This window comes from Vombatus ursinus, unplaced genomic scaffold (assembly GCF_900497805.2).
Source record: "Vombatus ursinus unplaced genomic scaffold, bare-nosed wombat genome assembly UNPS02014900.1, whole genome shotgun sequence".
NCBI classification, from domain to species: Eukaryota; Metazoa; Chordata; class Mammalia; order Diprotodontia; family Vombatidae; genus Vombatus; species Vombatus ursinus.
This window is the reverse complement of record NW_020954678.1, coordinates 1,066,772-1,089,584: the sequence shown is the minus strand read 5'-3', so window position 1 is coordinate 1,089,584 and position 22,813 is coordinate 1,066,772. Positions and strand designations below refer to the sequence as shown.

The 22,813-nt window shown below is 40.9% G+C and overlaps 1 protein-coding gene across 2 annotated transcripts in view; it reads right to left on the bottom strand.

Annotated features, from left to right (window-relative positions):
• The window catches only part of GLG1 (golgi glycoprotein 1), a 152,978-nt gene extending 130,622 nt beyond the window's left edge, over positions 1 to 22,356 (bottom strand). For both annotated transcript variants that reach the window (XM_027843222.1, XM_027843223.1), the window contains exon 1: positions 21,926 to 22,356. In XM_027843222.1, the coding sequence (XP_027699023.1) occupies positions 21,926 to 22,351 (426 nt within the window). In that variant the 5' untranslated portion in view covers positions 22,352 to 22,356. The remainder of the gene's footprint in view (positions 1 to 21,925) is intronic.
• Between the last annotated feature and the right edge of the window lie 457 nt (positions 22,357 to 22,813).

Below are 22,813 nucleotides of genomic sequence, written 5' to 3'. Positions count from 1 at the left end.
GGATACAGACCTATTAGTAGTATTGCTAAGTCAAATGGTACGCACAGTTTTATAGTCCTTGGCATATAACTCCAAATTACTTTCCAGAATGGTTGGATCAGTTCACAATTCACAACTAATACACCAACAGTGCATCAGTGTCCCAATTTTCCCACATCCCCTCCAACATTTATCACTTCCCTTTTTAGTCAACTTTGTCAATCTGATGGACTTGATGTGGTACCTTAGAATTATTTTAATTTGCATTTCTCTAACAGCAATTTAGAGCATTTTTTATATGACTATAGAAGGGATTTGGAAATCTAAGAATCTAAACCAAACCAAACCAAACGCTGTATTTATAGATTCCACTTGTGCTAAGTCATGGGAATGCTTATTATCTGTTGTACTCAAACACTAGAAGAGCTGAGATGGAGAACTGAATGAGAGGGCTGGGAAAGCCTTTCCAAATGACTGCATTCCCATTTGGTCATTTCAGTTAATAATCATAGCTAGCATTTATGTAACACTTTAAGGTTTGCAAAGCACTCTGAATTTCCTGTCTCATCTGATCCTCACAAAAACCCTGGGAAGTAGATGCTATTATTATCCCTAGTTTATATATGAGGAAACTGGGGTTGAGAGAAGTTAAGTCACATTAGAAACAACCAAAAACTAAATGGGTTTGATTAGAACACTTAATTAGATACTTGGGGAGTCTTACAAATTAAAGTTAAATGCTGATCGATTTAAAAATAATTTTTAAATTGGTGTGTGTCTTCAAAGTAGAAATTTTGCTAGAAATTATATGAGACTTCTACCCATTTTTGTAAAAGATTATATTTGATTTGAATTTTAAGAACTATTCTGCTTCCTCCTACAAAAAGAGAAGCCTATTTAAGGGAAGAGAAGGAGCAAGCTCAAGCCTTCCAGAGGACTCAAACTGTAATAACTTGGGGGGACAAAAAAAACAAAACAAACAAACAAAAAAAAAAAACCCACTGCCAGACAGGACCATAACTGAATGATGAGACTCAGCAAGGACTGAAAAAATTATGAGAGAAAAAGGAAAATTGGTAATTACTATGTGGGAAAAGGCACCAAGAAAGGACCTTGTAAAATCTCCTTATTTGTAAATTTGCCAGTTTCTTGAAACCATCTGTTTTTACAAAGTCATCTATCTTACCACCCCTGAAAAAGAGCTTGTCAGGGGCAGCTAGGTGGCACAATGGTTAGAGCACTGGCCCTGAAGGCAGAAGGACCTGAGTTCAAATCTGAGTTCAAACACTTGACACTTACTAGCTGTGTGACCCTGGGCAAGTCACTTAACCCCAACTGTCCCCCCCCCCCACCAAATAAGCTTGTCAGCATTGTGAAATTCCTAAACAATGTATTAGTTTACTGAGAATTTGCCCATTTGTCTGTAATATATAGAAGTGATTCCTAATGATTGATCTTTACACCAGGATGAGTTTAAACCCGGGGAGAAGAAAAGAAAAACAAGAGAAGGGTGTTCAGTGAAATCTTTTGTAAAAGTATGAGTCCTGGCAAACTTATATTGCTTATTGCAACACCATGAGTGTAAAAATAACTGTATCAGGCCCTAAGCTGTGATTAGTGAAACTTGATACAGGAGGTAAAATCTATTGGGACTGAAATTGATATTGTTCTGAGTTCTGAATTCAGGTACAGTTGTCTGATGGATTCAAATCCACCATTTGAGAGAAATGCCACAAGCTGCTCAGAAGGAGTGGAATGTGATCTTGAACAGTCGCAGATACGGATGTCTGTATCTGGGAGAACACTGAGGGAATAACTTTAGCACGGCTGAAGAGAAGATGCTCTTGACTTAGTTTCCCTAGTGTGTGACTTCCTTTTGAAAAGGATATTTCCCACCTGATCAATCCTGAGTTTAGCAATAAGGTAGTAGAAATTGTTAGTGTATGATTGGTTGTCAACGGTGACTCTTCCCTGAAATCAAACAGATCTAAGGATGCTTTATCCTGGTATATGTGTGTTGAGTCATTCTATGACCTTAGGGCTTAGGCCTGATATTGTTATAATCATGTCGCTGCTTCTTCCTTTCTATAGCAAATTTCTACTATCAGGGCAGGTGGTCAATAGAAAATATAAGCACAAGGCAATCATGTAAGATGTTACTGTTTTCAACCTGAATGTCACTCCATATCCCAAACAACTACGTAAAGTAGTGCTTGGGCTTGTCATCTACCTGTTAATATCTGCACTGTCGTATGTAAGATTAAGTCCCTGAAGCACCTCATTCTTTCAGAATGCTATGGGAATAACTGGACAAAGATATGAATCTATTAATTTGTGAGGTTAAAGTCAGAAAGTTCTGTTTTAAGGAACAGAATTTCATTGTAATCAGTCATCTTAGTGGAGAGTAATGTTTGTGTGATATCAGTTCTACTTGAATACAGTTAACAACGGAATATGTCTTAATACAGACAAACCATCTGACATACACTGTTCTATATATACAATTGAAAATTAATTACTTAGTGTATCTACACACATACACCCTCCCAGGTCTTTTGTTACAACTGAAGTAAAGGCAGACTCTTCTAAATAAATTCATTTGTGTAACCTTTGAACCAAGAGATGGAAAGCACCTACTTGCAAAGAGTGTTGTCACTTATATTTTCATATATAGGATTAGATCTTTAATAGCATCTGGCCATTCTAAAGGAATTAAAATTAACTGAAGTGAAAAAATTTGAGAAGACAACAAAATCAGACAATCATATGTGTCGAACACAAATGATTCCAGTGGGGTATGTAAAAACCTCAATTTTCTGAAGTTTCAAGTGAACTGTGGGTTCCTAATTTGAAGTTCCTCTTACAGCTCATTGTTAATAAGGTCAGAATCACAAGGTTGTCACTGTTTTCACCACATGAACTAGTTATTGGAAAAGTAAAATTTGAAAGGCTGTACTAAAATGTATTGAGATGTTTTGTAAAAGATTTTAGCAGGAACATCCAAGGATCCTACAAGTAACTTAGAATCAGAGAAGCAAACCTACTAAAGAGGAGTCCCCTGCACAGCTGCCCTGAGAACAAGACCTATTCCAGAAAATACAAGAGAAGATGTTAATGACTACATCATCTGGGATCCAAGATGAAATCTGATGATCTAAATGGACATTGGGAGAGGGTTATGAAAATACAAAAAGATCTGAAGTTAGTTAATGATGATGGTCACTAGTGAATTACTTTATTTGTTTCACTATTACCTATATAATGAATTTTCTCAGTTATCTTGGTGTCATACAAACTTCCCCTCTAAAATTAGTCCTTGGATCTAGATATTCTTACTATGGCTTATACTATGATTAATCAATCCTGTTGTTCCTGCATGGGACCTGTGACAGGTCTCCCACTAACAAAAAGGGGAAATTGAGAAAATCAAATGATACTGATTCCATTTAGTAACTTATTCTATTCTGTATCACCCCTAATATGTTAAAAATTGCCCAAGCCAGGAACCTAGTTGAGAAATTCAGCTAGCATGTAATTAGTTAAGTTGAGAAATTCAGTTTTCCCCACTAATCACCAGATGCCATTGACTCCTTCTTCATCTCCTCTGAGGTAGGGTGAAAGAGAAGTGTAACAACTGCAGTAATTCTCTTGTTGGTTGTGTCATTTTCCTACTCGTGCTTGTACTGCTGTTGTGAATCGTGCCTCTAATGTAAATCATTATGGATGATAATGTGCCTCCGTAATAGAAACACTCATGTGCCACTCAGGGAACCTTGAGGAAGATACTATCAGAAAAAATGTACCAGCAGGTCATGAGGGCTGGAACGTATGGTAGGAGCAAGAGTGTGGGAACATGACCTCAAGTATCACAATGTAAACAGCAAAAGCAGCTCTATCCCATGGAAAAACGTGCGTGTGACCCTGGGCCAGCCCTGGCATTATGCCTTCTTTGTTCAGCTTCTATATACTATCTGGCCCGGTCTAAGGGTGGTGCGAGATCTACTACTGTCCTCCTGCCACCAAGGACCAGTCACACGGGGTCAGCTCCCCTCAGTAAAATCTATTTACTTCCACGCTAGCACAGACTGCCCTTTCTTCAGTGTCTCAGTATTCTCTTGGAGGTGTGACCATCCCTCAGGATAGTCTGCCACCCTACAATTGGCACAATCAGAGCAGAATAGAGCTGCCACTCCAAGCTAATATAATACAAATGACAATTCTACCTAAGTTAATTTACTTTTTCAGTGCCACACCAATCAAACTACCAAAAAATTATTTTATAGAGTTAGAAAAAATAATAACAAGATTCATTTGAAAGAACAAAAGGTCCAGAATATCAAGGGAACTAATGAAAAGAAATGCAGGGGAAGGTGGCCTAGCAATTCCAGATCTTAAATTGTATTACAAAGCAGCAATCATGAAACTGCTTGGTACTGGTTAAGAAACATAATGGTAGATCAGTGGAATAGGTTAAATATGCAAGACACAGTAGTCAATGACTATAGTAATCTATTATTTGATAAACCCAAAGACCCCAGCTTCTGGGATAAGAACCCACTCTTTGGGAAAAAACTGCTGGGAAAATTGGAAGAGTATGACAGAAACTAGGCATAGACCAAAATCTCACACCATATGCCAAAATAAAGTCAAAATGGGTTCATGATTTAGATATAAAGGCTGATACTATAAGGAAACTGGGAGAGCAAGGAATAGTTTACCTATCGATCTATGGAGAACAGAAGAATTCATGACCAAACAGGAGATAGGGAACATTACGAAAAGCAAAATGGATAACTTTGATTACATTAACCTGAAAAGTTTTTGCACAAACAAAGTCAATGCTACCAAGATTAGAAGGAAGGTAGAAAATTGGGAAAGAATATTTACATCCAGTCTCTCCAATAAGGGCCTCATTTCTAAATATATAGAGAGAATTAAGTCAAATTTATAAGAATACAAGCCATTCCCCAATTGATAAATGGTCAAAGGATAAGAACTGACAGTTCTCAGATGAAGAAATTAAAGCCATCTATAGTCATATGAAAAAATGCTCTAAATCACTATTGGTTAGAGAAATGCAAATCAAAACAAATCTGAGGTACCACATCCCACCTATCAGATCAGCCAACATGACAAAACAGGAAAATGATAAATGGTGGAGAAGATGTGGGAAAATTGTAACATTAATGCATTGTTGGTGGAGTTGTGAAATGATCCAACCATTTTAGAGAGCAATCTGGAACTATGCCCAAAGGGCTATAAAAATGTGCATACCCTTTGACCCAGCAATAGCACTTCTAGGGCTATATCCCAAAGAGATCATACAAATGAGAAAAGGACCCACATGTACAAAAATATTCAGAGCAGCTCATTTTGTGATGGCAAAGAATTGGAAATTGAGAGCATGTCCATCAATTGGGGAATGGCTAAGCAAGCTGTGGTATATGAATGTAATGGAATACTATTGTGTTGTAAGAAATGATGAACAAACAGGCTGACTTCAGAAAAACCTGGAAAAACTTGTATGATCTGATGCTGAGTGAAGTGAGCAGAGCCAAGAGAACATTGTACACAATAACAGCCACGTTGTGTGATGACTAATATTGATAAACTTAACCCTTCCCAGCAATACAAGGATCTAAGACATCTCCAAAGGCCTCATGATGGAAAATGCTATCCACATCCAAAAGAAAAAACTATGGAAGCTGAATTGCTGTTTTTTTTCCCTCTTCTGTTGAGTTTTGTTTCCTATTTCTGATGGTTCCTCCTATTGGTTTTAATTTTTTACTTACAACATCACTAATGTGAAAATATGTTTTGTGCACTGTCTTGGGGAGAGTGGTGGGAAGGAAAGGGGAGAAAAATTTTAAACTCAAAAGCATTTGGAAGTGATTACTGATAAATCAAAATAAATTACTAAAAAACAAAAAAAAGAATAGAGCTGCCACTTTACAAATTCATAAACAGACAAATCAAGGCCTGCTATGAGGAAAACCTTCCTTACAATTAGAGCTATTCAAAAGTGGATTGAGCTGGCTATCAGAAGAGGTTAGTATACAGGAAAGAACACCAAGGGGTTGTACGTTCCAGATGGCACCGTGAATAGAGCGCTGGGGCTTGAGTTAGCATGATCTGAGTTCAAATCCCACCTCAGACATTAGCTGTGTGACCTTGGGCAAGTCACTTAACCTCCCCCCTCAGTTACCTCATCTGCAAAATAGAGATAATAATGACATCTATCTTCCAGGGTTGTTGTGAGGATCAAAAGGAATATCTGTAAAGCACTTAGCATTACAAATATTAGCATGATGCCGGGCACACAGTAGGCACTTAATAAATGTGGTTCCTTTCTTCCCTCTGATGGTTACTCCCTACATGACCTTAAGCAAGTCAGTTTTTTTGGGGGTTTTTTTTTGGGTTTTTTTTTTAGGCAATTGGGGTTAAGTGACTTGCCCAGGGTCACACAGCTAGTAAGTGTCAAGTGTTTGGTCTGAGGCTGTATTTGAAGTCAGGTCCTCTTAACTTCAGGACTGGTGCTCTATCCACTGCGCCACCTAGCTGCCCCTTTAAGCAAGTCACTTAACCAACATGGACCTCAGTTTCCTCATCTATAAATGACAGAGTTTGACTAGATGACGTCTGTCCAGATCTGGGTCTGTGACCATAGCTATGACTAGAGAGACAGTGAGTTTCTCTCCACCCACTCCTGCTACATGACTACCTCAGCTATGTACTGGACTAAACAGCTGCTGAGAGGTCCCTTCTGACTCTGAAATTCTGTGCCGGGCACTACCACACAGAGTTTTTTAATAGAGCCCTTGAAAGCTCTTCAAGTGTTTTGTGTAAGTTATCTCATCTGATTCTCACAACAACCTGAGGAACAGTGGAACAGACCAAAGCTTAAACTAACACAGCTACCACATGTAAAACCAGAAGTAAAGAAATACTGGTAATTCAAAGATTTTTCTCTTCTGCACACATGCAGAAGAAGAAAAAAAAAGCTTCTGCCTAACTCCTATATAACAGCATCTGAGAAAAGAAAAGAAGTAAATTACCTGACACTGCGGGTCATTAGTGGCCGACATGCCAGTAGACGTTGTGTCCACCAGTATACTGGACCATTAAAATAATACTCCAGAGTGCCTCTAGGTGGGTATATTTCAGGTATGTTAACCTCAGTCACATACAAAATAACCATGAAATTTTCAAAGCTGGTTTCTTTTTTGTACCTCTAGCACACTACCCCAAATAAATAATAAACATATCCATTAATGTTAACTGAATTGAATTGCTTTGAGATAAGAAAACTGTTTTATCACACCAGCTTCTCCAAATCAATAGCTGCCAGTAGAAGAATGAGAACCCAATCAAATGAATTCAATAATTCAATTTAACAAACATTTACTAAGCACCTACTACTAACAATCTTTTCTGGGACTTTGGTGGCACTTCCACCATGGAAGGTAACTGCTGGGGCAGAGCTTGGGAGGTAGCAAGAAGGAGGCTGTTACTCCTGGGGTTCTTGGGCTTATGCTGCTGGTGGCAGCAGAACAGGGGGCCTTTTCTCCACACGGACTGCTCCCCTTCCAGGTGGCTACACAAGTCAATCTGGAAGCAGGACCAATGGTCTGAGTGGTACTGAAATCCTCAGAGCTCCTGAACTTTGGATCCTGGTCTGTTCCCACTGAGGAGGTATGGTAAACAAAGTGGCAGCAGCAGTTTGACTCTCCCGGGACACTTTGCTACTTCAGCTAACTTGGCTTGCATGCTCTTCTTTGGTAGCTGGCTGGACAAGCAGAGGTGGAGGGAAAAGAAAAAAAATCAAGCATGACTCCAAGGTTGAAAACTTGAATAACTTGGAACGATGGTGATCCCCTCAATTGAGGTATGATGTATATATAATAAATACTTATATGTATATAGACTAATACTTAGTATATATGGTATATGTATTACATATAAAGTATTTCATTATGTGTACATACAGTATTATATCTACATATAACATACACACATGTTACATATTTATGTATATATCACACAGACCATATACACTAAATATTAGTATAAGCATAATATATACATATAAATATACACAATATATTTATCATGTGTGTATGTAATACGTATATATATATATATAATACACATACCATATATACTAAATATTAGCATATGCAGTTTGTATTTCAAGGAACTCTGAATTAATCCTAGTAAGTCACACATATAATTAATAGACCATGCTTTTAAAAAATTGACAAGGAACAAATTTTGCTAACCACTTTCTTCCTAAAACGTTTCAAACATACATAAAGACTTGAAAACAATTTCACATTAAATTTTATAGTCACTGAAGCATGTATCAACTGAGAGGATAATATAACATGGACAAAGCCAGCAGCATTTCTGTCTCCCTATGCGAGACTTCCCATGAAACAGAGAGCTACACATGGAACTACTTGTTTCACATCATTTGAGTATGCACTCAGAATTAGGGTAACAATTCGTCAAATAAGCAACCATTTAATATGGAGCACTGGGCTAGGCACTGGAGAAAAATGTGATTTTAAAAGTAGAATCCTATTTTTAAACAAATACTAGCACAGCATCTTTTAACCTAAAAAGCCATTTCCTTGTTTCAACAAACATGTCAGCACTTCAAAGTGCCATGCTGTTTAAAATACAATGAATTCTTTTGAAGAAGATACTCACCACAAAAAATGTTTCACAAGTCTGTCCACTCAACAATGAACCTATTTGTGATGCACTTTTGGCATAGTATTTACGTACAGTATTGGAATTTCTTATAAAATGACTTTTACTATGTTACACTGGATATATTTCATTATTGGAAAGGGGCTCAGTTTTATTTCTGAGCAATAAGATGTAAGCAACATTAGAATCCTACCTTCCTCTATAAATAATGTTGCTGTTTCAAGTTCTCTTACCAATATTGAGAAAGGGGAACTGAGATTCTATCTTGGGAAGTACAATAAAGTTTTTTTCATGAGCCATTCCCTCCATCTCCAAGTTCAGTAAAATTGAAAGACAAATACTTATTATTTTGAAAGTAAGTTTTCTGACATTTTCTCCCACTCACCCTTTCCACCTTTACAGAGAGTGATACAGTGCCTGGGCTCGATACTCTCCTTCCCTAGCCCAGTGGCACTGAGAGAGACAGATACAAGAGGGTCTATAAATGTCAACAAAGTGATTTAAGTTAACACAGGAAATTCTTCTCCATTTCTTAGAGGAGTGCCACCTAATGACTCTCCAGAGGACAAGAGACACTTGTACCAATTCCTCACATCTGGATTTCTGCTCACTAAGTCTCATGGGACCATGGACTTGCCCTCCCTGAGTCTCAGAGCTTTCACTGATAAAATAACGGGGAGTCCCTTCAAGGTCTACATTTATGGCTTAGGATCCCACTCCAACATCTTCCCCACAGCCTCCCTGATTCCAGTCATACACACTACTTTTGTATAATCTTTCTAAAAAAACAAAAACAAAAACAAAAAAACCCAACTTCCTTCTATCATTGTCATCTAAATGTTCCCTCCTGCCTCACAACCAGACTAACCAGAATCACAGAATCTTGGAGCTGGAAAGAACTTCAGAGACTGACTGGTCCCCCAGTAACCCCCTCATCCAGCACTTATCTACTGACCTCCCAGCAACCAAGACCTACTGAGAAAGCTGAACCCATTTTAGGATATTTCTAATTATCAGGAATTTTTTTTTCTCTGCTATCAAGGCCAAATTGGCCTTTTTCACAACTTTCACCTAGTCCTCCTAGTTTTAGGAGCTACCAAGTCCATCTTTCAAGAAGAGTCCAAGGGATTTCACCTCCCCATTAAGGCAAATCGCCATCTTTTTGCCTGACAAGGTTTCCTGACTTCAAGTCTCTCATCTCTCCAGTCTACCCTCCACAGAGTTACCAAAGTGCATTTCCTAAGGTGCAAGTCCAACCATGACACTCCCCTACTCATAACCTCCAATGGCTTTTCCTACTTTCCTCCTGCCTCTAGAACCAAATATAAGTTCCTCCGTTTGGATTTTAAGTCCTTCACAACCTCTTCCCAAATAACTGTGCAATCTTATTATAATAGGCATTAACCACCTAACCCCTTCCTTTACAATCAAGTCAAATTGGCCTTTCTGCTATTCCTCACATACATTCCTCTCCTTCTCTGAATCTTTGCACTGGCCATTACCTGTCCCCCCTCCTCACCTCCTCCTCATATAACCCCTCCCTTCTTTCCAGAAGTATTTGTGCACCTCATGAGGGAAGCCTTTCTGGATCCCACCACCACCAGTGCCCTCCCTAACTGGCTTGTGAATCACTTGAGACAAGTAAGTTTGATATGGTTCCATTTTGTGACAGCAACGGTCATGTGTGTGAACCTACTAACATTAGGCTGACACAGAACAGCTGACCCTGAACAGACTAAACCAGAATGAACTCAGTTCCCCTCCTTGACTTAGGCCCCTGTCAACTGTATTCTGGATTTCATGCCATATGTATGCATTCTACAGTTCTCTTTCATGGTGTTTAACGCTGTGGTTTTAAAGAATGGATTACAAGGAACTGGGCAAAATCATGGTTCCTTAAAAGCACACTTCAATGACTCTTAGAGATATTGCAAAAGCTATTGTTGTGGGGAAAGTCAATTATTTCAAGCATCATCCAAGTCGGAAATGAAAGAGGATCAGCTGCACCAAAGAAAGTAAAGTGGCGTCAAAAATGAAAAAACACCAACAGGAACAAACTACTCCTGCAAGCCTGCCTAATTAATTCTCAGAAAATAAGCAAAGAATTTCAAAGGAACCTACTAGCTGAAAGGGTTGTTCTTGATTCCTCTAGGGTATAGCACAGGCTTCCTGAAATAAGAAGAACAGCAAAAAACGACCAGTTAGTGACTGCTAACGGTCGCTTTGAAGAAAAAAATGCTTTTTACTGGCCAGACAACTCAGACTTTCAGGAAAACTGCTGTGCTTTTTATATTTATCATCCTACAGCAGGCACGTAGATGCCATTCATGCCTTCTGTTCCACAACCAATAAAATAAACTACACTTCTTACTTCTTTCTATAGATTATCATGTCTTAAAATATAGTCATTTAAAAACAATGAGTTGGTTTAACTTGGGCATCTTGCAAAATATAAAAATTTTTTTACTTCCTACATCTGAGCTCTGAACCTACCTCCTGCCTATAAATAGGAATAAAGGTTTTGTTGTTGAATCAACAGTAGAAGCTAGATTTAAACTTTGTGGGAGAGGGCAAAAAATATGAAACAGTGTTACTTCAGAAAATTGCTTTAATTTCTCTCCAAAGTATATTTCAACTCATTCCCTAACACTCTCAAAGTTAAGCTATCCAATCTAACTTTAAAGATATAAATGGAAATAAAAAGATTACCATCACTGTCTCCTATGGATATCATAGTAGTTAATAACAGAGTTAAGGAATCATTCCCCACCCCCTCCCCTTTAAGTTTACCCAGTCAGATTCCTGCACCTGAAAACAGTAAGACTAATGAGGTATGGTGTATGAGACTAGAAGTGGGGATGGAGCAAGTATGTGTGATAGTAAAGAATGTATTCAATCCAGAATTTACCGTATCAGCATTGCCAAATGCAGTTATTGTACTACTGCGTATTCTTCTATAACAAAGGATGGTTCAATCTGGGGAGGTGGGTTTCTAAAATGACATATAATGACAAAAGGCACCAATAAAATATTTGGATTTTTTTTTAAGTTTACTGTAACTGTCTGTTGGCATTATGCTAAATTTAAGACTTACAGAAAAATCTTTTTCGAGATAGTTTGAAAAGTCTAAAAAAGAAGTAAATCCAAATGTCTAACAGAACAATAAAGTTGCTGACTTTCTAAGTTTCTAAATTAAATACAAAGACCCACATCTAAAAAGAAAATGTTCCATAGGCAATGAAAGAACTTTGGTACCTGAAAAGCACATTTGTAATTTAAATATAAACCTGGTAAATATCACTTGGACACAGAACCTTAGAAATTTTTAGGCAGATTAACTCAAACTAACAACACACTAATGAGATAACATATCAAAGAGTTTGTAAACCTAAGTGTTATATAAATTATTACTATTGTGAATGGAGAATCACATGAAAAAGTGAAAAAGGAAAGCTAAAGTTAATGATGACTAAAATATGACACTCATTAGTTTAAAAAATTCATTAGAAAAAATGTTATGTTGATGGAACCCCCTCAGAAAGACAGGAAAGCTGAAAAGTGGTATATCTGTCTCTATCTCTCTTTTAAATAGGATAACTATCAAGAACTCACAGACCCAGAACTCACAAAAACCTAGGCAACTTATTTATCTCATCATCTGGGAAATGGAAAAAGAGCCTGAGGTAAGAGAGGTAGAATGACGGTGGAAAAACAAAATGGTTTCCTTAGAGGTCAGAAGGCCTAGGTTTAAGTGTGGCCTCAATACACACTACTATGTGACTCTGAGAAGTCTATCTAAGACTACACATTGCACAGGAGGTGCTGGCCAGTGCTAGCATGAATGAAAAAGCATTTGTTATATGTTTCCTATGTGCCAAGCACTGGAATTCCAAATACAAAATGAAAGCTTACCATAGTCACTGCCCCAAGGAGCTGACGTTTTAACAGAAGGAAACCTCCTATGATAAGGGAGTATGATCTCAGAAGAATATTTTGGTTTAGAAAATTACAAAGAGGGTGAGTGGTGCTATAGGGGAGTAAAATGACATACCCTTTCCAGAAACAATAACAGAGTTTGTTTATGATTCCAAAATCAGAACCACAGTCACGTGTCAGAGACAACGTGGCATAGTGGATACAAAGTCTGCCTCAAAGCTATAGCAAAGCTATATCCCTGAGAGGATGGATGGATGGGCAGGCAGGCGGGTGCTCAGGGCACACCTCCCCACCCCCAGTGCAAACAAAACTCCCTCAATTTAACAAGCATACCCAGGTTCACTCTGTATTTGTAATTCTGCTACATATTACGGCAGCATAATGGCTATTATTTAGTACCTGTGTGACATTAAGCAAGTCACAAGCTCTCTGGATTTCAGTTTTCTCATTTTTGTAAAATAAGGGAATCAAACTGGATAATTTCTAAGGTCTCATTCATCTCTAGGATCCTAAATGTCCCAGTGTCCTCTTCCATCAAATGGGGAAGGGGATGGTGGACTTGAAGAGTTCTGGACTCTTAAAGTCATAGGAACTAGGTTCCAAGCCCAGTCCTTATACTTATTACCTGTATGATCTTGGGAAAGTCATTCAATCTTTGTGTCTTTATCTTCATAATTTGGGGGGGAGGGGTGTGTGTTGGACAGCACAGCCTCTTTACTCTCCATGTATGCTCTATAATCTTTTTTTTTTGTACTGGACACTCACTTTATTTTTTTATTTATTTTTATTAATTTATTTTGATTTATCAATAATCACTTCCACATGCTTTTGAATTTAAAATTTTTCTCCCCCTTCCTCCCCACCACCCTCCCCAAGATGGCACATAATCTGATATAGGCTATACATTTACATTCATATTAAATATATTTTCACATTAGTGATGTTGTAAGTAGAAATTAAAACCAATAGGAGGAACCATCAGAAAGAGGAAACAAAACTCAACAGAAGAGAAAAAAAACAACAATTCGGCTTTCATAGTTCTTTCTTTGGGTGTGGATAGCATTTTCCATCACAAGGCCTCTGGAGATGTCTTAGATCCTTGTATTGCCAGGAACATGCTCTATAATCTTAAGGCAGGCCCCTTCCATCTCTGAAATCCCATCATTCTACCAATATCCCTTGTATTCTTAATCTTAAATTTTAAGTTTGAAATTTATCTAGTACAGGCTCCACTTGCCAACTCTATAAGGTTAAACTACTGCATAGGTTAACAAATGTTCTACTTCTCATCACTGCACAAAAATCAGAAAAAAAGAATTTTCTATCAACAAATACTATATCCATTGACACAAAATTGATACTTCTAAAAATTATTTAACTCAAGCTTCAGCAAAATTTTAACCTCAGGCTACTTCCTAAGCCAGGTTATTAATCAGGCCTATGGGCTTGCCTATTAAATCATGCCTAAAATTCTCCAACAATGGTATTCAAAGTTTTCCTAAGTCTTGCTCCTCTCATAAACTCTAACTCTACTCCATGGGCAACAGCTAAAGAAAATGGCCAGACCTGAGAGATGGAAGGCCTTGCTCTTAGAACAACCAGGAAGTTAATGACACTGGATCTAACAGTACCTGTCAGGGAGGAAGGTGTAGGAAGACTGGAAAGGTAGGAGGGGACCAGGTCATCAAGGACTTTGAATGCCAAAAAGCACTTCTGATTTGATCCTGCAAGTGACAGGAAGCTCCTGGAGTTTACTGAGTGGGGGAGTGACCTGGTCATACCCAAACTTCAGGAAAATCACTTTGTTGGCTGACTGAAGGATCATTAAGGTAAGTCAAGAAGTGATTAGCTACTCTACTTTGAGCAGAGAAATCGCTCCAGCAGATGTCTAGCTGAAGTTATTTCATTACTATCATACCAAGCCTCTATGGCAAGCTTATGATCTGTTTTCCAAACCTGTTCTATATGTAGTATATATACTCCAAAGATAAAGCTTCTGCTTCCCCTCCACAGCCCCAAAGCCAAATACTCTCCTTACACCAATGATACCATAGATATGACCCCTCACTGCCACCCCCCTCAAAAATATCAGTTATGCTCCTACTGGGAACGAGATTTTTTTTTTGTGCTTAGGTTATACAATGGCAGCACAGCAAACCTTAAAGACCATGTAGTTCAATGGCTAGCCTCCTTTGATAATTGAGGTCACACAGGTTACAGGTGGTTACTGGCAGTCACATTGGGCAGCACTGGTATAGCAGATAGACCGCTGGGCCTAGAATCAGGATAACTCAGCTTCATGAGTTCAAATGTGGCTACAGACATTTACTAGCTGTATGACCCTAGACAAGTTATTTAACCCTATTTGCCTCAGTTTCCTCACCTGTAAAATGAACTGGAGAAGAAAATGGCAAACCACTCCAGTATCTTTGCCAAGCAAACCCCAAATGCGGTCAACCAAGAGAGGACACGATTGAAATGACCAAACAACAATAACAATATTAGCAGTCAATTAACAACTAGCTTTCCTAACTCCCAATCCAAGGCATCTCTCACTATACCATTCTCACACATTTTTTTCTTTCCTTTTTTTTTTCCCTGTGAGGCAATTGGGGTTAAGTGACTTGTCCAGGGTCACACAGCTAGTAAGTGTCGAGTGTCTGAGGCCAAATTTGAACTCAGGTCCTCCTGACTCCAGGGCCAGTGCTCTATCCACTGTGCTACCGAGCTGCCCCTACACATTTATTTTTTCATCAAACACTTCTTTTTCATCACTACCATGATAGAGTCCAGTTCCAGGAACCGCATTTTAGGAGCACAGTTAAAGGCGGGGGAGTGTTCAGGGGGTCAATCAGGTTAGTGAGGGGCCTAGTGTTCACCAAATGAGAATCAAGCAATTGGGGAGGGGGGGGGTTTAGAATAGATGTCACCTGGAGGAAGGATTAAACTGGCCCCAAAGGGCAGAACTGAAGAGATCCTAAAGAAGTAACCAAGCTCACTTGAAGGAAAAATTCTGGAGGATGGGGTCACAGGGTCATTGCCTCCACTGCCTCTCCTCCACACAGCTGCCCCTAGGACTGAGTCAGACTCCTCTCTTCAGCTTTTAAAGCTTCACCCCTCTTTCCCTCATTCCTCACTGCACATCACTTTCCTCTACAGCATCCCCACTGGCCCACATTCATTCCACTTCCTCTCTCCCCAGGCATGGAATGCGCTTCCTCTTCCTCTTCCGGCTTCCTTCGAAGCTCACGTTGCATCTCCTACAGGAGACCTCTCATCATCCCTCACCCATTTCCTTCTCAGGCTAGGTATCTACTTTGAATATGTTGTCTTTAGTTTTCAGCCCACCCACGGTTTTCCCTCCACCATCAGAATATAAGCTCCTTGCGGGCAGAGGCTGTTTTGTTTTTGTCTTTGTCTACTCAGTCCTGAGCCTCTCTCCCAAAATTAAACAGGCTGTTCCTGGTTCCCAATCACTGGACGGTCAAGTATGTGGTAGTAAGGAAGGGGCCAGGGCTAAATCTGTATCTTCACTCATGCAAGCAAATTCCAAGGGAAGAAACTCTTTCCACCAAGGAATGTGGGTACCTTCCCTGCAACACATAATCTTAGAAAGCTGCCTGAGCAGTGGTATCAAAATCAAATGGAAGTACTGACTTCTAAAGCCATAAATTAACATAATCTATGTTGTATTTTTAATTATTACATTTTAATCTAGTTCCATTCCCACTGGGGAATTTTGAATGTTTAACATGTCTCTATCTGGAGCACCAAGGTTAAGTGACTCCTACCAGTCACAGAGGTAGGACTGCAAGCCAAGTCTTTAAGAACCCTAGCCAGGACACCAAGCTATTTTTCTCATGCTGTTGTAGGGATTATTATTACTGCTTTCAGGCAACTTGGAGGTACAGCAGTTGGACTCCAAGCACTGGGCCTGGAGTAAGGAAGACCTTAGTTCAAATCTCACCTCAGGCACTTACTTAGCTGGGTGACCCTGGGCAAGTCACCCCACCTTTAGTTACATCAGTTTCCTCACCTATACATGGGGATAATAACACACCCACCTCCCATTGTCATGAGGTTTAGATGAGATAATATTTGTAAAGCAATTAACACAGTGCCTGGAATTTAGTAAACTATATGGTTTGTTTTTTTTATCCTGGGCAAATCACTTACCTCTTAGAACCTCAGTTTCCTCATCTAAAAAATGGAGAGCAATACCTGTAAAAACTATCTCAAAGGGGTGTGGTGAGTCTCAAATGATGTAATGTTTGTAAAGTGCTCTGCAAACTGTAAATTGCTATGCAAATGTCAGTTATGATTATTATTACAGACAGCTGTTCCTGGCGGGGAAGAACAGGCCAGAAAAGAATTCTCTAGTTCCACGTGACCCAACCGTCAACGGCTCCATGTATGTACCTCCAGCAAGCTGCTCCCCCTTCCCAGCTGTCTCATCTTCCAGGTCCCTTTGGAGAAGCAGAAGCTTAGGAAGCAGCTCTATTTTATGTAAATTAAGTAGATGTAGAAGGAGTCCAAAGAGTCTTTTTGTTTTGTGCACATTTTTAGTTTAGGGTTGATCCATTAATTTATGTTCAATTCTAGGTGAAACAGTAGAGAAAGCACCTGACTCGTCAGGACATCTGGGTTCCAGTCCCAGCTGTCACAAACATCTAAGAAAGGGACTATGATTTGCAGGGCAATGAGGATACACCAAAAAAACAAAAAAAAAAACAAAAAACAAAACCAAAACCGCACCCCAGGCATCAATGTACACTGGTACATTCTGCTGGGGTCTGATAAAACCTGCAAACAAAGTAAACAAGATTATCTGAACAGGACAGAGAACAATCAGCCAGAGGAGGAAAGGATTTGAGAAGGAAGAGGCAACAAATCTGAGCCTGGAAGGAAGCTAATGACACCAAAAGGCAGAGATGACAAAAGCTTTCTCTGGGCATTCCAGACCTAGGAGATACCTGTGCAGAAGCTTCGAGTGGGAAAATGATCACCTTGTGACAATATGCAAGTCTGCCTCTCCGGCCTCAACTGGTAATCTGTAAAATGGGGGTGTTACTTGTGATTTCTACCTGAAAAGTGTTTTGTAAACCTTAAAGCTCCATATAAAGGTGAGCTGTGATTTTTATAAATGACTGAATACTCACTCCGAACACAGTTTGTGGGTACTAGACAACAGGCTGCAGAGGCCCTGAACCTTATGATTCAATATTGGCACAGAGAATGAACTAAGGGTCCCACGAGAGTTAGAGCAAAGGTGTCACACTGGCAGCCAGGCAAAATGTCCCCGTTAAAGGAAATGTTTAAGAAAATAAAAACACAATACAACATAGATAACGTTAATCTGTGGTTTTCTAAGTGTCTGTGTGAGCTTCAGGGATCTATTTTCACTTGTGTTTGACAGCGTTACTTCATTTGATCCCCATAAGAACCCTGGGAGGTAAGGTGCTATTATTATCATCCCCATTTTTACAGAGGAGGAAACTGAAGCAGAGGTTAAGTGACTTGCCCCCAGGTCATGCAGCTAGTGTTATGTGTTTGGGGCCACATTTGAACTCAGATCCTCCTGAATCCAGGGCTGGTGTTCTATCACTTCACCACCGAGTTGCCCCTGAGGCAACATTTGAACTCAGGTCTTCCTTACTCCAGGCCTGGTGCTCTAAGTACTGTGGCACCCCCTAGCCAGCTGCCCAACTAGGCCTGAATCTTCAACGCCCCCTTATATAAGCAGGAGGGAAATCTGCATTTTGTTCTTTATGACCATGTCACTTTCCAAAGCTACCAATCAGTCATCACTATGACTGTCATTATCATTTAACTGATGGACCCTTTGGTGGATCAAGTAGTTTTAAAAAGATTAATCAGGGAGCAGCTAGGTGGTACAGTAGATAGAGCACCAGTCCTCTAGTCAGGAAGACCTAAGTTCAAACTTGGTCTCAGACCAAACACTTGACACTAGCTGCCTTAAAAAAAATTTTTTTAGAAAAATAATAAGATTAATCATTTGAGAAAGTCTTAAAAAGATTTCCACTTAACATACTTTAAAAACTTTCAAAACGGAAGCTATGAAAAAGCCATAAACTAAATAATTCTGACTGAACTTAGTTAAGCACAGCTTCATATTGTTCATGTGCAGATTTCAAAATGTACTGGTACACAATTCAGCAGGCAGATTTAAAAAATAATTGTGGGAAAGCATAGGACTAATTAACACATTAGTATTAATCATCACCTTTAAGTACACTTAGTCATGTGAACAACATAAATTTTTATATCTCACTAAGAAAAAGACAAACTAAAAAACTGTTTAAACTTGAGACTTAACCAGACAACTCATCAGCCTGCTTATAACCAAAAGAAAGCAGTTTGCATTCCTTTACATTTAAATACTCGAGGTGTTCATGAAGCACCTTGACCTTTTCATAATCCGCGTAAGAATTAAGAAAAAAAAACTTCCTCCAGATTTAAATTCAAAGGAATTTAAAAGGCTAGCAGGTTTTTTGCCAAATGTTCCTATTCACAAAAAATATCTCTCCATTACACTCTGTTCATAATTTCACATTACATCTAAAGTACATTTCCTTAACGAAGTTGCTGACTTTCAAATGTAACCATCAGAGCTGATAAATTCCAGACTCACATTCCACGTTGAAGACTTCAAAAGAAAACAGAAAGCAGGTTGTTCGTGTTTTTTAAACGACAACAGCTTCAATTTAGAAGACTCCACACTATTTCATGGTCATCAGTCAATCAACAGCATTTACTAAGCATCTTCGGTGGATAAAGAACTGTTCTCTATGGTCCAGTGAATTATTATAAATGAAAGCCTTATCTAGTAACTTCCTCTGGACAGCTTATATCACTCCTGTAAGAGAAACAAAATGAAGTCGCCTCCAACCTCTTTTTTGTCTTGTCACCAAATGAGCCAACAGTCTACCAGGGACCATAATCCTGGTCTGGAATTCTTTCCACTTAATAAAGCAGGATTTCATCTACTACGCCTATTTAACAGATCCTATAATTAGTCCCATATAAACAGCCTGCCCTCCACTAGCATGGCTAATGGAGATTATAATAGCGACTGCTGAATTTTAAACATTCCTACTGCATATCATGTAAAGGAGTATATAGACTGCTGGCCTGGGAGGCCCCAAACTTCAGTTCAAACACCCCCCTCTCCCTGTCAGCAGTGGGATTGCTACAGACTCACACAACTCTCTAAGACTATAAAAGTTATAAACAGATTGCAATCTGCTTTGGTGGAGGAAGTTCACACACCAACAAAACCACAGGTCCTGGCAATGTTGCCCATGTAAGGGATGAGCATATCCACGGTGGGGAGGAAGAAGCTAGCCAGAGAGGGTCTGACCTCCCTAAGAGCACATACACATAAAATCTCCTGATCCTGCTGAGTAACAGCAGCAAACAACACCATTAATAGATATGGAAATCACAGAGTGAAGATCAGTTTGAGGAAAACCGGCTATACATCTAATTACTAACCAAAAATTCAAAGAATCTTAAGGGCATAGACCAGAGGATCAATGAAAATCCAAAGTACATTTAACTATTCGGCTAGTCTCCAAACCTCTGAAGTTCAATTACTCACTCACAGCAACTCTAAACAAAAACAATCCAGGCAAAGTGAAAGGGGGAAAAAAAAATCACAACAAATGCCAAACGTTATGAAGATCAAATGAAAATACATGCAATGTATTCTGTAAACTTTAAAGTGTTACATAAATGTTAAGCTTTTATCATTCTTATAAAATTCTAAACTTAAACTGTTGAAGAAGGACAGAATTTATCTAGGAATAAATTTCCTATCTCTAAAGCTGTTGTTTTCCTGTGTAAAAAAAAAGTTTTTAACTGGACCTTGTGTGTAGGAATCCTCCCCTCCCAAAAAAAAGGAAACTCCCTTCACTAATGTAGGTCATCAACTGATCACAACTCAAAGCATTACCCAAGGGACAGAGAAGTTAAGGACTTGGATCCAGGTTTTCCAGACTCCAAGGCTAGTCAAAACATCCAGCTGCCTCTCACACCCTTATTACACTTTAAAAACGGTCCTAAGCCTGAAGCCCAACAGAAAGAGTAGAATAAGTGATTAAAGACCTACATTTATCCAAGACGCTCTATTCTACCTATCAACCTGCTCCATTCTAACATCCCAATTAGCTATGCCTCCTATAAACAATAATTAGTTAAAACAACCTAACATGCATCTCTATGTCTGCATCATGACCTCTACAGGAAAGAGGAAAATTCTCAGTATTGACTAATTTAATTTATTGGCCCTAATTTTATCACCCCAAATAATTTTCTGCCTACCCATCATGAAGTTACCATTAGAGAACTAAAACTAAATCTGGATACCAGAAAGATAGGCCACCCTATGATTTATAAAGGATTCATCACCAACTTCAAAAGCTAACCCCCACTGGGGTTATATTTTCAAAGGCAGCACAAACTTCTCATGCTTTTGTGCTGCATGCTAACAGACCTTAAAAATGACACTACCAACTCATCCAAGAGAGAAGTGCACATCGACTGTTGGGCTGAGTAATACTTACGAAGACAAGAGTCTTTCAAGTAAGTCCTGCCTTAACCGGGTCCCTGGGCAAAGGCCCCTAACCGCTCTCCGCCTCAGTTTCCACATCAGTAAACGCTAGAATAGCAACAGCACACAAGAGAAAAGTCCCTAACCGCTCTGTGCCTCAGTTTCCACGTCAGTAAAAGCTAGGATAGCAACAGCACGCAGGGCAACAGCCCCTAACGGCTCTCTGCCTCAGTTTCCCCCTCCCCCACAGCTGCTGCGTGGGATAACTGGGTGGAATTTAAAGCTCTTCCCTAACGCGAGGCGCCGGTGCGGTTGTTATTGTTATCCGGCCCCCCGGAGGCCACCCCGGGGAAGCAGCGGAGCGGAGCCCCCGTCCCGCACGAACGGATACAAAGTAGCGGGTCCGCGGCTTTAAAGGGGCTGCCCCAGCTGTCACGGGGGGAGGGGGCGTGGAGGAGACGGACAAGCCTCCGGCGCGCGCCCCGCCGGGCCGCTCCGAGCGCGCCTCCGGCCACACAAAAGGCCAGAGGGACGCGGCCGCCGAGCCGGCCGGTCCTCGGACACCGCCCCCCCCACCCCCGCGCCGGGGAAAGGGCCTCCCCCGCCCAGGGCGCCGCGCGTCGGCGCGGGGCGGAACGGCCGCGGGCTCGCCGAGGCCTGCCCCCTGACCCCGAGGCGCGGCCCCCTCCCCGGCCCGGCCTGGCCCCTCCCGCCGGAGCTCACCTCCCGCACGTCCTGCAGACACTCGAGCACCGCCAGGTTGTTGCTCCAGGTGTGCTTGGGGCACACCCGGGTCACGTCCTCCCGACACGTCTCCTCCTCCGCCAGCTTCCAGCCGCCGCCGGGACCCGCGCCGCCCCGCCGGGCCGGCCCCGCTCCGGCCGCGAAGGGCTGCTGCTGCTGCTGTTGGGGCTGCTGCTGAGGCTGAGGCTGGGGCTGCTGCTGCTGCTGAGGCGGCTGCGGAGCGTGCGCCTGAACCGGCTGCTCCACCCCGTCGCTGAAGGACCTGAGGCCCAGCCCCGGAGGCGGGTGCAGGGCTCCCAAGTTCGGGGCGTTCTGGGCCCTCTGGGCCCGGGCCACCATGAGCAGAAGCAGCGGCAGAGCCGCGGACAAGGGGAACATCCTCCGTACACGTCCACACGCCGCCATCTTGGGTCCGCGGCAGCCTCGACGTACCCGGCGCCGCCACGTATTTAAGTGACGGGCGGAGCCACGGGGGCGTGCGCCGCCGTCGCCCCCGGTGAATGGGGGAAAGGTTACGGGGAGAAAGGGTGATGCCACATTCAAGATGGCGGCGCCTGAAGGGACCCTGGAGAACAGCGGTGTCTTCTTAAATTTTCTCTTAATAAATTGAGGAAAGAAAGCAAAGAGGAGGAATGCTGAGTCAGGGTTGTGGTGGCTTCCCTCCGGGTGATTTCTTTGACTGGCGTCACTTGGTGCCTCTCCCAAGATGGCTGCCACATCGCGCAGCTGCTTGAGTCAACGTCCAAAAAAAAAAAAAACTTTACGTGTACACCGACTAACATGACAATCTAGGTCCTCCTGCCCTGGGGTGCGGGGGAAAATCTCCCTACATTCTCTCTCAAACTCCCCTCCACTCCCTTCGTCCCC